The sequence below is a fragment of the Delphinapterus leucas genome, chromosome 16 (assembly GCF_059928025.1).
Source record: "Delphinapterus leucas isolate spDelLeu-1000000601 "Yukka" chromosome 16, BTC_Dleu_Yukka2, whole genome shotgun sequence".
NCBI classification, from domain to species: domain Eukaryota; kingdom Metazoa; phylum Chordata; class Mammalia; order Artiodactyla; family Monodontidae; genus Delphinapterus; species Delphinapterus leucas.
Window position 1 is genome coordinate 55,084,678 of NC_143144.1, and position 15,026 is coordinate 55,099,703.

The window sequence follows — 15,026 nt, forward strand, 5'->3', positions numbered from 1 at the left end:
TAGAGGTTAAGGCTATGGGCTTTGAACCCAGACCGCTCAGCCAAATTCCAGTTCTATCCACTCACTACTGTATGACAAGGGCAAAGTACCTAACGTTTCCATGGCTCAGTTTTTTCATCTATAAAATGGGTATCTTAATTGTATCTACCTCACAAGATACTTGTGACGATTACTGAAAGACTATGTTAAGCTCTTAGAACACTGCCTGGCATATAAAAAGTCATATACAGTTTAACTATGGTCATTGCTGCAAGCCAATCAAATAAATAGTCTCACACAAATCTTCCAAGTGTAAATGGAGGCTCTTGTGATTAACATAAGAGTCATTTGGGCATAGATATTCACAGATGAATAACACAACCCAAATTCATCTGAAAACATTTCTGAATTCATATTACGCTTTCTCATCAACTGGTGGTTGAAGGTGCAATTAATGTCATATGAGAGGTTGGGACGCTTTTTAACAATAAAAAAAAGGGGGCCCTCATATTCAAAGGGTACAAAACCACTGGTTTACTTATTTATTATTTTATTTATCTTTACAGAGAATTGAGCCCCAGAGAAGGCACGTGACATACCTGGGGTCACCCAGTGTGGTGTTCAGGACTGGAGTTCAGCCTGAGTTCCTGCCCTGGACACTCTACCAGGCACCATACAGAAGTTCTGGAAGCTTCTCCAGGCTCTCCTCTGAGACATACTGGAAGTCAAATCATCCTTTAAAAATTCATTTTCTGACATAGCCTTTTGCTCATTTTTAAACGAGCCTTTACCTTTTCCTTTACAAAGAAGTTAAGTAGTTCATTCATTGAAAAAATTTGTAAATTCAAACAAATTACCTAACCTATGGGCACTGAGCTTCTCCCCTGTAAAAGGCAAAGAATACTCATTTTCCTCTCCTCCAGGGAGCAATGGCAAGGTACGGCCTAGGGAATGAGCATAGCTTGGAAGCCACTCCTAACTAGTCCCAGCACAGGAGCAATTCTGGTGCTTTCCCCAGTCCTGATCAGAGAAGAGTGATCTCAGGGGTTAAATGATAACGTCCTCTCAATTATCTGCCCTGTTGCAATACCTTAACACCATTCTCCACTCTCTCCTCCTCAAAGACAAGCCAGCAAGGTTGGCATCCAGGATTTTAGGTAAGGGGCAGGGTCTCTGGTCAAAGGGACATAACATGGCTTGGTGAATTTCATGCCCGTAGGCTCAAGCATTCACTTCCAAGCCTTTCCCTGTAATTCATCCTCTTCCTCCTCTCCTTAGATCAGCTGGAGCAGCTAATATTTCCCAGGTGATCAATTTCACAGAATGAGGGAGTACAGAGCAAGGGCCATTAATGCATAATGAGCCTTTATGGACAATTCTCACTTTTCACAATCTGACAGATAAGCCCTGCTCTTTCGACCTTAAGGACATGATGCAAGCCTTCTTGAGTCTGGAAATGACACTCTTTAAAGTCAGAAAAGACCCTGTGACTACAGAGTATCCATTATTAAACACTCCTTAGGATACTTGAGCAAAAACCAGAGGCTCTTAGCAAAGGCTTCCCCAGGACTCAAGAGGCAAATGAGCGACTCCTCCCACCAAGAGCATCCCCTTATCTCTGGCCCCGCCCCTTCCTGCCTTTTGTCAGTTGCTGGGAGAGGAAAAACAGTCAACATAAACTCCGCAGCAATTTTGGCCTGGCTGTGGATTCTCTGAAGACTTCCATGGAAAGCAACTAGAGGAAATAAGAAATTGACATGGGGAAAAAAAAAAACATACCACAACTCAAGGAGATAGACAACTGTAGACCTGGAGCAGGAACTGACAGAGAAAAAAAATCTCAGAGGACAATTGCAAATGTGTCAGGAGTCCAAGGAGGACATCAGGGAGTCCAAGGTAGAGGCTTAAATGAGAAACTGGTAAAAGGAAGAAAGATAGTTTATGTCCATTCACAGTTGGAGAGCTGGATTGAAATTTTTTAAGTGTATCACAATAACAAAGATGAAAATATTGAGGAACAAAAGCAGCTATTCACACACACACAAATGTGTTCTGTTTGTTTCTGTTCAGAAACTGGCTAAAAACAAGGAGGTATAGGTTAGTGAGCTGCTGAGGTCCTGGTAATGTTCTATTTCTTGACCTGGGTGGTAACTCTACAGGTCTTTACTTTATAAGCATTTCCTGTGCATTTTTAGTTTATGACTTTTTAATTTCACAATAAAGTTAAAAAAGAAAAAGAAATAATTTCAAGTATACAAGATTACAGAGTTATATTCAGGAGCTTTAGTAGTTTGACAAAAGAATGACGCCAATACCAGAATAATTCATGCAAGAGAAAGCAAACATAGCTATTTAAATAAAAGGCACTCCTTTCCCAGCCTAATTTTATGGTTTGCTTTGGTGTGGAGACTCAAAGTCTGCATATACAAAACCAGAGCAAACTGTATCTGCCCCGAATGATGAATCTAGCACACCTACCAACCAGAACGTGTGTATAACTTTGCGGATGCTCACACCTCCTCACTACTGTTCACTGTTTACAGAGCAATCTCACATACCTTAACTCACAGCCAATGGCTAGAGTTATCCCCGTTGCAGACATAAAAAAGGCAGCCACAGACAGTAGAAGACTCACCCCAGGTACAGCTCAAGTAAGAAGCAAAAATCAGACCTATACCAGATCTCAGACAGCTACCTCAGGGACCCTTTACGACAATGACTTTCCCATTCCCAGGAAGTTAGGAGGCCCATGTTTTTTCCATGTGGGAATAATGAGATGAATAAACAGGTAAATTACTGTCAGCAAGAGAATGTCACCTCCTCTGAGTCACTTTCACTTTTCAATTAAAGCACAACCCAGGGCGTTATAAAGATTAGCTTCCCTCACTAAACCATGAACACCTTGAGAGTGGAGCCATGTCTTCTTCATTTCTGGGACTCCAGGGCTTTGTTGTATAGTTTCTAGAATATGCTATATGCTCATGAGACATGTGCTAATAAAAAAATAAACAGATGAGGGTACAAACTAAAGAATTCACAGTATTGTGTTTTCCACCCCATACCATCATTCCTGCACAGGGCCACTTGCATTAAGTCTTTTAAAACCAGCTAAAATGGCAGGCAGTAATTGCCCTTTTAATAGATGGCCAATATATTCTCAATTCTTTTTTTTTTTTTTTAATCACCCCCACTCTGTCCCTCCAGCTCCAGCTCCGGCTCCTTGGAGGAAGCCATATTCTCCAGTTCTTAAGAAAGGGTTTCATGTCATACATAAATTCAGAAGCTGAGCCGGCTGACAGGTTAATTATAGACACAAAGAGTGGGGACAAATGGACTATGAGGTAAGCGAGTCTAAATGTGCCTTCCCTGGATAAGCATTTATTAATAAGCCTGCTAAGATTTACTGGGCACAGCCAGGTTCAGCTCGGTGCCAGCCTTGGGGGCAGGGGTCCAGATTTGGGGAAGGCACAGTTTCTGCACTTGAGGAATCGGGCTGGTGGCTGGGAAGACAGCATGTACCTGCAAGAATAATCGAAGTTGTCCCCTGGGGACAGCAGGTGGAAGACAGGGCCTAAGAACTGAAGCACCTGCCCCTTTTGGGAGTGGGATGGTCAGAGAAGACATCACTACACTAGGGCCCACCTGCAAGGAAATGTGGGTAGGACTGTGGCTGGAGAGAAGCCAAAGAGGAAGCCCCAATTCTTTTCCTCCTGCGCCTCCCACCATATTCTTTCGGGGGCTGGAGGCAAGCACCTAAGTCAAAAAGACCCATAGGGATATTCCCCTTCCCTCTCCACCCTCCCCCTCTAACAAAAAGGAGGAATGTTCAGATGGCTGGGGAGGCAGGTCTAGGGTCATCTTCAGCAAGCAGATGAGCCCAAGAATGGAATGATAGGCCTATAAAAGCTGGGTACCAGAGAGTGTTTGCACTCCCTTTTTTCATTCAAAAAAATTTTCTTGCCCGCCTTTTGGTGGCACATTGAATGTGGCAACTCTCAGTGGGACATCAACCTTGCCTTTAGCAAGATGACCAAAGCCTGGGCCTCCAAACAGTGAGTCTGGGTCTCCCTCGGGCTTCCGCTTTATTTGGGGATGATGGACCTGGTCGTCTCCGATTGAACCTGGGCCCTTCCAAACAGATGAGGACCCTCTGAGAATTTTTCAAGCACCAACTTCCCCCAGACAAACACATAAGGTGGGAACCCCACCGAAGCCCTATTTATGGGGGAAAAGGTCCGATCAGTTGGTAATCCCGAAATGCCAGGCAGAAATATGGCACGGCCATCTCCCGCGAAGTAGCGGAATGTCCAAGAGAGTTTATACGGGTTGGTCTGTTTCCAAAATCCCGCCATTTCTCCAAAAGACATTAGAGAAGTAAAACCTGGCCGTGGATCAAGTCCAAAGAGTGAGAAACTAATTGTTTCGACTGTTGCGTTTAACCTCATTCGCCCTCCCCGCCCCCGCCCCAGTAAACTTCCCATCCTCTCCACCTCACTTTCCAGGTGGTTCCTGCTGCTTCCAAACTGCTTTCCGCCGCTCTGCGGCTTGTTTAGAACGGGGAAGCGCTACCTCCCAGCGTGCGGGATCTGCGGGGACCCTGAGCCTTTCACCCGCGGACAAAGCGCGTCCACGCGCCGGCCACGCTTCCGGAGCGAAGGCACGAAAACTGCGCCTTTCTGTCCCGCGGACGCGGTAAGTGGTGCTCCGCAGCTGGCTGGCTCGCCTGGGAGCGCGGCGTCCGGCAAGCGCGGCGGGGGCTGCGGGCCCGAGGTGCGCGGAAAGCGCTCGGCGCACCTGGCGCACCTGGCTGCGCCGGCCGCCCCGGCTCCGTCCCGGGCTCCGGAAGCCGCCGTCTCCGACAGCGCCCGCGGCGCCCTGGCCGCCCCAGCTCTCCTCTGGGTCACGCCGCTCCCCAGCCCGGGATGGCCCCGCTCCCCGCGCGTCCCAGGCTGCTCTTACCCGGGAAATGGCGAGAGGCTGCTCGAAGTCCTTGCCCCCCACGAGGCGGAAGCCCCACGGTCCCGGGCCCTGGAGCGCTATTTGCTGCGTGGTCATGGCGCGGCGACGGCGGTCGGCGACTCCCGGGGACAGACGGGGCAGGACGCAGAGCGGCGCGCTGGGCTCCCCGGCAGCTGTCGGAGAAAGAGAGCGTGGCGCGGGCCCGGGGAGCCTGGGGCGGGCGGGAGCTGGGCGGGAGGAGGGCGGGGGCGGCTCCGCCCAGGCCGCGTCGCGGCCGCCTGCCACGCCTGTCCTCCCGCCCGCGGCCCGCAGCTGCCCCCCGCCCCGGCGTCCGCACAGGGCCTGACCAAGAGTCGGGCAGAAAGAACCTGGGGTCAGCTCGGGGGGCTCGGGATCTCAGCAGCCCCGCCCCGGCCCCCAGCGCCACCTCCCTCCCGCGCCAGCCGCCGCCCGGCTGCACTCCCAGCCCCGCCGCGGGCGCTAGGTGAGGGGCGAGTAGGTTCCGGCGACCTCGAAGGAGACAAAGGTTGGCGCTTTTGAAAGAGTTTGGAAGTGCTGTACAAAGCCATCCCTTTGAGGTCAGCTCCATTTTCACATTTGTTTTATTGTAAACGACAACGATGTTTCAAAGGTGCTTTCGAGTGATATCGTTTGAAAATATGAAGCAGTCAGGGCATTTATAGCTCCATTTTACAGATGAATTAACTGGGTCGGCCAGAGGTTAGAAGACCTGCCAGAAGCCACACAGCTTGTCCGTGGTGTAACTGGACGGTCGCCCAGGCTCCCCGTGTTAAAACCGCACACTGGAACTTTTCTAGTGCGAATGAGACCAACGTACGAAGCTGTAAGTGAACTTAAAAACCTTCCTAGAAACCTTTCCCCCTGGCTGGATTCACTAGGTTCTGCCGTTCCCAACAATTCGCACCTCAAGTTTGAGACGGGCCAAGTGCGTGGAAAGGGAACTGGGTTGAGTACCAAGACCTGGGTTGCTGACTTGCCAGTAGCCTCCTAACTGGCCTCTGCCCCCCTCCTCCTGGAGTACGTTCTCCTCACCAGATCAGACCACATCTCCTTGTCCACTGGGTCCCCCACTTCCCTCTGAGTAAAGCTGTAATGCCTAAAATGCTTGTAGGGCCACCCACAGAATGGCCCCAACTCCCTCTCTGATCTCATCTCCTTGTGCTGCTCCCAGCCCACACTGGCCTGTTGCTTCTGCCTCAAAGGCTTTGCGTCAGGGCCTCTGGAATGCTTTTCTCCCAGACATCCTAAGGCTCGCCCTTTGTTCAGATGTCATCATCTCAGTTAGGCCATCTCTGAAAGCCCTATTTAAAACCTCCTCTCTAGAACACCCTGTCACCTTCCTCTGCTTTTATTTTCCCATTGTATTTATCACCATCTGACATACTCAATATTTCACTTATTTCTACTTCCCGGTCACCCCTAAGCATTAGTTCCCCAGTGGTAGGGGTTTTTATCTGTTTGGATCACTGCTGTATCCCAGCGCCTAATAATAGTGCCTAGTACATAGTATTTAATGAACTCAATACATTGGCCAACCTTATGACCTTTGGGTCCCAGGTTCTTCATAGTTTTCTTGGCTCCAATTCATCCTGGCGCCTGAGCCCCAGTGTTCTGTCTCTTTGTGATCCTGGCCTACCTACCCAGAAGCCCTGTGCACAGATGTACACATAAAAGGATCATCTTACTTGTCCAGTTGTGTCACAGCACAAATGCCTGGTTTGGGAATGGTTTGCTTGAATTTAGAAATCAGAGTCGTTTTATGTCATCTATCCATCCCTCTCATCTTGCATCCTCATATTCTTTTTTTGTTTTAATTGAAGTATAGTTGATTTACAATGTGTTAGTTTCAGGTGTATAGCAAAGTGATTCAGATATATATGCTTTTTCAGATTCTTTTCCATTATAGGTTATAACAAAATATTGAATATAATTCCCTGTGTTATACAGCAGGTCCTTGTTGTTTATCTATTTTATATATAGTAGTGTGTATCTGTTAATCCCAAACTCCCAATTTATCCCCCCAACTCCCCATCCTGGTATTCTTTTTTTTTTTCTAATTTATTTAATTTACTTTTGGCTGCGTTGTCTTCGTTGCTGCGCGCAGGCTTTCTCTAGCTGTGGTGAGCGGGGGCTACTCCTCGTTGCAGTGCGAGGCCTTCTCACTGCAGTGGCTTCTCTTGCTGTGGAGCGCAGGCTCTAGACATCCTGATGTTCTTGAATCTGAGAAAAAGGAATGTGGAGTTACAGCCAGGAGTCAACTACCTGCTTCATCGAAGCCAAAAATTATACCCTCTTTGATTAAGATTCTCCTGATTTAAAGACATGCTTGTGTTTCAAGTCCCTGCAGAATTTGGGAGAATCGCCAAATTCTGGGTCTGCCCTAAGATAGGTAGAAGTTTTGAATATTTTGTGTCCTAGGAAGAGAAAAAGGTTGAAGAGCCACAGCTTCTGTGCTCCCCAAAGGTGGGAACTGCCTCTCGTTCATCCCCAGGTGTCCTGCTAGCATGGACCTGATACATCGTGGGTGCCAATAGTGCTTATTCTATACAATATTCTTTTCAGATATAGGGCAGAAGTACATAGGTTACTTCATTTAGTTATTAAATGTTGTCAGTTGCATTCTGGCTCTACATAACAAGAGCTATAAAACAGTCAACACTCTGACCAGGCCATCCCCTTTCTGGGTACTAATTCCAAGGACATAATTTAAAAGAAGAGGTAAAAGTTTTATGTACAAAGATATTTATAGTCACATTATTTATAATGACAAAAAAAACTGGCATTAACCAGCAACAGAAAAGTGGCTAAATATGGTATGGCCATATGAGGGAATAGTATGCAGCATAAAAATGATAATCATGAAGTCTATGAGGGACTTCCCTGGTGGTCCAGTGTTTAAGACTCCACGTTCCCAATGCAGGGCGCCTGGGTTTGATCCCTGGTCAGGGAACTACATCCCGCATGCCATAACTAAGAGCCCACGTGCTGCAGCTAAGATCCGATGCAGCTAAATAAATAAATAAATATTTTAAAAAAGACTGAGAAGGCAGGGAAATGTGTTTTCAAGATATGTAAAAAAGAGTGGAACAAAATTATTGGTAAACCAATTATTATTTGTAAACAAAATTATAGATTTCATGTTGAAAAATAAAAATTATGTCTACCTATTGCCCAAAATTAGGAGAAAGTACAAAAACTAACTTTGTACTGGAAGATGTAATTGGAGAAAAATTTTTTAAATAATTTCTTCTAACAATGATGTAAAGTTTTCAGAGCAAAAATCAATTAAATGGCCTCAACTCCTTGGATGCAGACTAAATGCTAGTCTTTCTGGGGGTAGGGAACCTCATCTTCTATCTTTCTGATCTCCCTCTCCCTGCTCCAGCAAGCCAGCTCTGAGCTGGGCACACAGCATGTACTCAGAAAATACCCAGTGATGGACTGACAGCTCTGACCCCCAAACACAAGCAACCTTGTTTTATCTTAAACACCATTATTTATTAATCCAAACTCTGCAATTCCCTCACTGGCCACCCTTGACTCCTACTGAGTACCAGCTGAATGGCCTTAAGCAACTTCTCTGAACTTCAGTTGCCTTGTCTATTATTATTATAATGAATTCCATGGAAGTTTTTTGACCCTAAACGGCCTACATCAAAATACCTGCATATGAGGGGGTGCAGGTGGGGTAGAGAGGATGCTGAAGAAATGGAAGCAAGGACAGGAAAAGGACAGAGGAGCAATGGTCTAGGAAGTCAGGGGATAGTGAGATAGTGGGTACCTCCCAGGCCAGTTTCACAAGGTGGACAGGGTGGGTGACATCTGCTGGCGGATTCCCCCACCACCACCATCGGGCTTCTGCAGAGCTGGCTACTCCCACACCCAGGGTGCCACTGCCAGGACCCTCCAGAGCCACTGTGCTGAGGGAATAACAGCCCCATTTCTTAAGGACAGTGAGAGTAGGACTGTACTAGCCTTTACATACGGACTTACTTAATCTCCAGGACAAGTCCTGGACCCGCTTAGGGGACTGCAGAGCTCCCATTCCTGGAGATCGCGGCCATGACCCCTCCCCGCTCTGGGACTGAGCCTTGACCCAAGAGGGAGCGTAGGTGACTCCCAGGCTCCAAGCCTCCATTGGGATCTGCGGCCGGCTCTGCCCAGGGGCTAGAGAGCCGGAAGCGGCCAACTGGGCTCAGGGCGCAGCGGCTCCCCATCCCCAAACCGGTGCAGCTGCCCGGGGTGCCCTGGTCAAATGACATCACAGCGATTTGTTTCTTCTTTCTCTAAAAAGAACCGAAAGCCAAGCTCAGAAGCTTGCAAAACAAAGCATCTTTTCCCGGTAGGTCCTATCCCCACTGTCTGGTCCCCATCAACCCTCAACCCCGCTCCCAGGGTCAGCGCGTCCTGTCCTGGGATCCCACGCGCGGCTGGTCCCACTACACTCCAGGACGGCTGACCGGGGGGAGGTGCCCTCGGCTGAGCCAGGGACTGGTCAGGGAATCGGACGCCCAATTTTTTACTTTCTCCCGCTTTCTGCTCCGGCCCCAGGGGGAGGGGTGGGGGGTGGGTGGGGTGAAGGGGTGGGATCCTGAAGTGGCCGTTTGGGATTGGGCGCCTGTCGGATTCCACACGGAGCATGCTCTGTGGAGCGTCGGGCCCTAAGGACACCTGGACACCTGACCTGGCTGAAGTCCCCTCCGGGCTGATAAAGGTGTGGACAGATGAATTGGCAGATCTAAGGCCTGCCGTGTGCCTAGCAGACAGGAAGCTGTTTTAATAGTGTTGTTCACGAGATAATTAATGGATTAATAAAAAATATGATTTACCTCCTGATACCTAAATTTAAAGTTGTATGATTAACATATTTCATTGCTGTTATTATATTTCAATGGCTTTATATGTAACCTCATAGGGAAAAACTTCAAAAGTCTAAATTTGAATCTTTAGCGTACATGGACCCACCCGTTGGTCACCTCCCCCCAAAAGAGGAAAAGTGGCTTGGGGTCAGAGTCACCCAACAGACCCTAGTCCAATACCCAGTCAATAAACATTGTCCCCATTACTAAACAGTGACTATGAGAGTGTGTGCTAGGAACTTGACATATATTGTATTTCATCCACACAATAGCCCAGTGAAGTATTGTGATGCCCTTTAAAAAATATATATATATATATATATATATTTTTTTTTGGCTGCGTTGGGTCTTAGTTGTGGCACACGGGCTCCTCTCTAGTTGTGGCCGCATGGGTTTTCTCTCTCTAGTTGTGGTGTGCGGGCTCTAGGGCGCATGGGCTTTGTAGTTTGTGGCACGCAGGATCTCTCGTTGAGGTGCGCAAGCTCAGTAGTTGTGGCACGTGGGCTTAGTTGCCCCGTAGCATGTGGGATCTTAGTTCCCCGACCAGGGATCGAACCCGTGTCTGCTGCATTGGAAGGCGGATTCTTTACCACTGGGCCACCAGGGAAGTCCCATGATGCCCTTATTACAGGAGGAAGTTGAGGCACTGATGCGCTGCCCAGGTCCCCCTTCATGGAAGGACTTATTTTTCCAGTTCCTGGCAGATGGACAGCCTTCAACTTTTAGCCCCCTTAGGGACTGCCACTGCCGCAGAGAGCAGCCTTGCCCACGGGCATGCCCTACCCCAGACTGCCTGCATTCAATGACTGATCTTGGGATAAAAGACCAGCCATTTGGGCCCAACATGGGACAACTCTGTTGGGTCATTATGGCTCCAGAGATCCCTGTAGCTCAGCTTCTCCCTCTGCCCAATCCAGCTTCCTCTCCCTCCCTCCCCCAGGCACTGAGCCCAAGGGCTCTCCTTAATAAACATCCTGTTTAGACACTCTGTCTCTGGAACCAGAGAACTCAGCCTGCAATAGGCCCAGAGAGGTCAAGAGACTTCCCTAAAATCACTCAGTAACCAAGTAACAGAGAAAAGTCTGGGCTGGGGAGGCAGAGGAGGAGCTACAGGGTCCAGAGGACTTTGTAACAGAAAAAGGGAGGGACAGGAGGTTATTCAGGGGTTCCTAGGATCCCAGAAGACACCTCATGTCCACAATTCACGGAAGCCCCAAGGGCCAGATCTTCCTTCTCCACTAACAGGGACACCCACAGCCCAAGTGTCAGCAACTCAACTAGACTAGAAGTCTTTGGGGGATGGCTTTTTGGACTTCCTCCTTGGAAGAAGTAGAAATTGAGATAAGCTTTAAAAGTATGAAGAAATATGGAGGCAGAAAGGCCATACTGAGCAGCAGAAACAGAGCAAAGTAGTAGGAAGGGTGGGGGATGGTCTGGTGAAACGGCATTATTGGGTGATGGGCAGCCTGGAAAATTCTGTGGGGTGGGCTCTGAGTGCCAGAGGCCTGCTGTGGTGTGCAGTGGGGACAGGCAAAAGCTTTCCCTCCATCTCATCTCATTCCTCCCGTTCCAACCGTTCTCTCTCTCTCTCTGTGACCTCCTCCCCCAAATCCATTTCTTCTCAGGGTTTGATTGTGGTGCTGGCCTGGTCTGGCCATGGCTGATACTGAAACTGACTATTTATAGCATTTGAGGACAGATAGAGCGGCAGGGCCAGTTTCCATGACGCCAGGGCTCCCGGAGGTTGGCTTCCTCTCTGTTGGGTCTCCACCCGCTCGCTCTGGGTCTGTCTTCTATTATCTCTGATGCTCTGCTTCTGTGTGGTCATTTCTTGGGTAGCATCAGGGCTGCTGCTGGGTACGCTAGCAATGATAACTGACTTCAGATACCACACCTGGACACCCCACTCCTTGTATTAGACCACATTACAGGCTGAGGAGATGTCTCAGCCATCACCGCTGGGTGATGAGCCTGGGGTCTTCTCCTACTTCCAGGACTAGCCACCTAGTCTCTGCCTTGAGCTCCTACCCACTGACCACCTGAGGTTATAAATCCCAGAGCGTAGGAAGAGAGGATACAAATTACAAAAGTCTAGAGGTAAAAGAGGCCAGAAAAAAATTAAGGTGGAAAAATGACCATGAAGACATGTGCTATCCAGCCAGACATTAGCTCCTACTTTGGGTCTTGGAAGCATGCTAAAAAGAGAGTTCTGTCATTGGTCAGTTGCGAGGATTTGACAAACTACTTAGCCTGTTGGGGCTGTTTCTTCTGTTTTAGTCAACAACTACCTACTGAATACTCCCCATTTACTCTGCGCTGTTCTGTGCACTAAAAAGTCAACAACAAACAAAACAGACGAAAATTTTCACCCTCGTGGAGCTTACATTTTAGTGTAAGGGACAAACAAAATAAATAAGTAAACTATGGATATACATTTATGTAGGTGTGTGTGTATTAAATAACTATGTATATCTATGCGTATTTGCATGCACGTTTTCCTGCCAAAAAGGCCTAGGAGCAAAGATACTCCAGAGCAATGAGTACGCTTGCTTTCCTGAATTTGGTTTCTAAATGCCATAAAAAGAACCAGGGCTTCTTAAGGAAATTCTAGGGCTGCAGCAGGATAGGGACAAGAGGAGCCCGGATTAGCTTTTTATGCAGAGAGTATGAAAGTGCTTGAATAAGTGGTGGGCGTATTGCAGGAGAGGGAAATGTCACATCCTGGGATCTGCAGGAGTCCTTAGGGTGGACCCAAGTGAGGGTTCTTGGCCTCGTAAGCGGGAAAGAATTCAAAAGCAGCCAGAGTAAAGGGAAAGCAAATTGGTTTAGAGAGATACACATTTCATAGGCAGAATGTGGACTGTCTCAAAAAGTGAGAGCGGCCCTGGGGCATGGGTTCGTAGGTTTTTATAGGTTAGGTAGTTTCATAGGCCAACGAGTGGGAGGAATATTCTTGCTATGTCAGGGCATGGTAGGGATTTCCCAGGAATTGGGCCACTGCCCACTTTTTGGCCTTTTTTGGTCCTCCTCGGAACTGTCATGGTGTAAGGGGGAGTGCTTTTAGTATTACAATGAAGGTATAATGAGCTAAAGGTCAATGACTGGACTACTCTCAAAGCCACCTTGGTTTCAACTTATTCCAGCTGGTCTTTATCACATTCCAACAGCTGCACCCCTTCTTCATTATCTAGCGTTTGTGTCCTGCCCCTTTCCCTCCTGTCTCATTCCCTGCTCAGAGATTTTACTCCCATATTCTTATGGGAAGCAGAAGGGCAATGGTCCGTCTCCTGTAGCTGCTTCAGAGCTGAGCAGGGGCATCGACCCTGCCTGTCAGGGAGTAAAAATCTCTGGATTTTTACTGTCCCCTGTCCCCAGGGGCAGGACAGCTTCTTGTTTTAAGTCAGAGGGAGGTATGGGTTGAAATCCTTGCATAGCCATCATTTTGATGTGGAACTGTTGTAACCCAGAAGACACGAACTTTACCAAGAGGCTAAAGAGGCAGGGTCCAAAGGAGAGGAGGAGTATGACCACGACTGGACCCAGGAGGGGCAGGAACCAAGTAAGGCTAGGGAGGGTGCTCTTAATAGTAGACCAGATGGCATTAGGGTCTGTCCCCTGGTTGTAGTGGTATAACCATGATGCCTGTTAATAAATCTTTTTGATGTTCATCTTGATCTGGCCCGAGTTATTAACGTAGGTACAGCAGGTTTTGTTTATAACCACACAAATACCACCCTGCTCATCCAGGAAGTAATCCAACACCAATCTATTGCCCGTGACTACATTGCCCAGTGAGTTTAAAGAAGTTGAAAGTCTATTTAGGGCATTGCCAGTGGTCAGGGCTAGGCTTTCTAAAGTGTTAGTTAGATTTTCTAGGGTTATCTCACGGAAGGCAAAGCCTTCCCATGGAGCTGCCAATCCCCCTGCCAGTCCTATTCCTGCTAATATTAATCCGATGGCCCTCTTGGGACTGTATTGAGTATTATTATGAACTGTGACTGTGAATGGGACCAAGTGTCCTAACGTACCCTCTCTCTCGTGCCACACATTATGGATATAAGGATAAGCATTTACAAAGGGGCCAAATTTTCCCTGGGGTGCGCTTGTCTTTGGGCTCTCATTCTGGGAATTGCTACATATCCAGACATATCCTGAAGGTGAAATAAGAGATCTGGGAACAGAAGAATTTAGCAAGGAAGCAGCCGTAGGGATCCATGGAAGGGACAAGTTATGAACGCAATGCAGGGACAAGGGCCCATTAGTAGATTCAAAATAGTTAAGTCCGGAGTATTCCATGCCCTCGGCTTAGATGAGGTGGTATAGTAAGAAGGTTTTAACCCACTGCTTCCGTAGAGCCTGACAATTTCTAGCCCAATTTTTAGTCCATTCCATCCCTATCCCATAGGCACTTGGGGTCTGGTCTTCATTATAAACACACAGAATGAAGGCATCCGTAGGAATGCAGTTTGGGTCTGGGTTCCAAAACACTGTTGTGATATTACCATCTGGTGGCCAGGGATTGCTCTAAAGAGTCTCACCATACCCAGGAGAACCATTAGAGGCGTAGCAGCATCAGAAGCATGACTGGTTTTCTGAATAAGAAAAGTAGCCATGATTAATGGAAAAGTTATAAGCACCCTTTCTTTTTTTTTTTTTTTGCGGTACGCGGGCCTCTCACTGTTGTGGCCTCTCCCGCCGCCGAGCACAGGCTCCGGACGCGCAGGCTCAGCGGCCATGGCTCACGGGCCCAGCCGCTCCGCGGCATGTGGGATCTTCCCGGACCGGGGCACGAACGCGTGTCCCCTGCATCGGCAGGCGGACTCTCAACCACTGCGCCACCAGGGAAGCCCCGAGACCTCCTGTTTTGAGACAACTCAGGCAAGCGATTATCAATGTGCCTGGCCAAGGTGGGCAGTTTCGGTCAATCGTTCCCTAACAACTCTGCTTTGTGTAGCACTGGCAGGACTCACCTCTGGTAAAGGAGGATACAGGACAGGGCTGGAGGGATAAGGTGGTGGGATTTCCAGCTGTCCAGGTGGGGCGCTAAGGGTAGATGGTCTGAAAAACTGTCCCCCCTCAGAATTGGGAGAAGGGGTAGGAGTTCCCGGTGTGGACCTCGAGGAGGTGGACTCATAAGGGGTTCACCTAAAACACGAATGCCGGCTAAGAAATGTAGAGGGAGTACAGGAGTTGAAAAACCATCTTTTT

At 48.3% G+C, this 15,026-nt stretch overlaps 1 protein-coding gene and 1 long non-coding RNA gene across 2 annotated transcripts in view; one reads left to right on the plus strand and one right to left on the minus strand.

The window, feature by feature from the left end:
- Positions 1-5,134, minus strand: part of PDLIM1 (PDZ and LIM domain 1) — a 45,518-nt gene extending 40,384 nt beyond the window's left edge. Inside the window, exon 1 of the mRNA XM_022569287.3 lies at positions 4,939-5,134. Coding sequence (XP_022424995.1) covers positions 4,939-5,034 — 96 coding nt within the window. The 5' untranslated portion in view covers positions 5,035-5,134. The remainder of the gene's footprint in view (positions 1-4,938) is intronic.
- The window catches only part of LOC149747291 (uncharacterized), an 85,380-nt gene continuing 74,095 nt past the window's right edge, over positions 3,742-15,026 (plus strand). Inside the window, exon 1 of the long non-coding RNA XR_016387994.1 lies at positions 3,742-4,671. This is a non-coding gene — a long non-coding RNA (uncharacterized LOC149747291). The remainder of the gene's footprint in view (positions 4,672-15,026) is intronic.